General features: G+C 34.6%; 1 protein-coding gene across 1 annotated transcript; it reads left to right on the forward strand.

The window, feature by feature from the left end:
* Positions 1–332: 332 nt before the first annotated feature.
* LOC114204235 (olfactory receptor 4P4-like) lies at positions 333–1268 on the forward strand. Its single transcript, XM_028097389.2, has one exon. The coding sequence runs from the start codon at positions 333–335 to the stop codon at positions 1266–1268; it is 936 nt and encodes a 311-aa protein (XP_027953190.2).
* The last annotated feature ends 665 nt before the right edge of the window (positions 1269–1933 follow it).

Here is a 1933-nt window from a genome sequence, read left to right on the forward strand (position 1 = left end):
TTATCTAAATATATAATTAAAAGTAATAAAATGTATTTGCAAATAATATTTAAGTATTTTAAATAACTACTAATAATATTGAGTAAATATGTAATTATTCTCATTATTGCCATTATAAAATTATTTCATGACAGATTTATAAAAGGAAGCATTAAAATAAAAACATAGTTTAATTCAATAAGTCAAGAATAATTATTCTTAACACTATTTGTGAAAATATGCATTTTAATGTTTTATATATAATGTTCATACAATTAACATTCACCTAGAATTATCTTTTCTTTCTTTCAGAAATTTAAGTCCTTAGGGAAGCATACACTAAAGCCAAATATATGAAAAGCCAGAGAAACATCTCAGAATTCATACTTCTAGGACTTTCATATAACCAGAACACGCAAATATTTTGCTTTGTGCTCTTCTTATTCTGTTATGTTGCCCTGTTGGCAGGAAACCTTCTGATCCTTGTCTCCATTCAATGCAGCCCTCTGTTTCATCAACCCATGTACTACTTCCTCAGCCACTTATCCGCTATGGACATCTGCTACACTTCTACGGTTACCCCCAAGTTAATTGCTGACCTGCTAGTGGAAAGAAAAACCATCTCCTACAGTAACTGCATGTTACAGATCTTTACAATGCACTTCTTTGGAGGCACTGAGATCTTCATTCTTACCGCCATGGCCTTTGATCGCTATGCTGCCATCTGCAAACCTCTCCACTACCTACTTATCATGAACAGGACAAGGTGCCATCTCCTAGTCTTAGCTGCTTGGGCTGGTGCGGCCATCCATGCCTTTCCTCTATTTTCCACTGCAATCAGTTTGCCTTTCTGTGGTCCTAATGAAATCGATCACTACTTTTGTGATATTTTTCCTTTGCTAAATTTGGCCTGTACTGATACACGTATCACTGGTGTCCTTGTGGTTGCCTTTTCAGGTATGTTTGGCCTAGTAGTCTTTATTGTCTTATTTGTTTCTTATGGGATAATATTGTTCACTTTAAGAAATATGTCAGCTCAGGGAAGACGCAAATCCCTCTCCACCTGTGGGTCTCATATCACTGTGGTCATCTTATTTTTTGGGCCTGCAATCTTTATCTACTTTAGACCACCTACTACTTTTCCTGAGGACAAAATATTTGCTCTATTTTACACCATCATTGTTCCTATGTTCAATCCCCTAATCTATACTCTGAGAAATTCAGAGATGAAAAAAGCCATGAAAAAGTTTTGGTGCCCATTACTATTTTCAAATGAAGCACACAGTTAATTTGAAGAAGTTTATTGACTAAGCAACTCTGAGAAAGAAAAGAGAGAGATGTGAATGAAAAACGCAGGGACTAGCTCATGGAGTTTGTGGACCATCCCTGTCATGAGGGGAGTGAAGGCCAGCAGTTGGACTACAGGTTTACAGTGATCAGTGAACAAGTACTGATTCTTGCATACCAAAATTAATTGCAAACAGTTAATTTTGTGGGGTATTAAGATGCTATAGGTAAGGGTAACTTCGTGAAAAACAATTAAGCCAGAACAAAAAAAAATGTACATTATTTTGTGGATTATAAAGGAAAATATTTTAATGACATTCTAACATTCAAAACATTGGACTTAGAGGCCAGACCACACAAGAACAGACATCCTTTGGTAGTTCAGAGATTGTAATCTAAAAAAAAAAACCCACTATAATCTTAAACTAAAAAAATTATTTAAATTCGTATATATATATATAAAGTCTGTATGGGAGATATATATATCTCCACTAGTTCATACAAATCAGTTGTGCAAACATATAAATATTTAGAGTAGATTCTTTTTTATTTATTTATTTTATTTTGTTAAAGATTTTATTTATTTATTTTAGAGAGAGCATGTGTGAATGAGCCAGAGCAGGAGCCTGGGTTGGTGGCAGGAGGCAGATGGAAAGGGACAAGCAGA

Source organism: Eumetopias jubatus, unplaced genomic scaffold (assembly GCF_037043125.1).
Source record: "Eumetopias jubatus isolate StellerSeaLion01/CBP00866 unplaced genomic scaffold, mEumJub1_p1.0 scaffold_13, whole genome shotgun sequence".
NCBI lineage: Eukaryota > Metazoa > Chordata > Mammalia > Carnivora > Otariidae > Eumetopias > Eumetopias jubatus.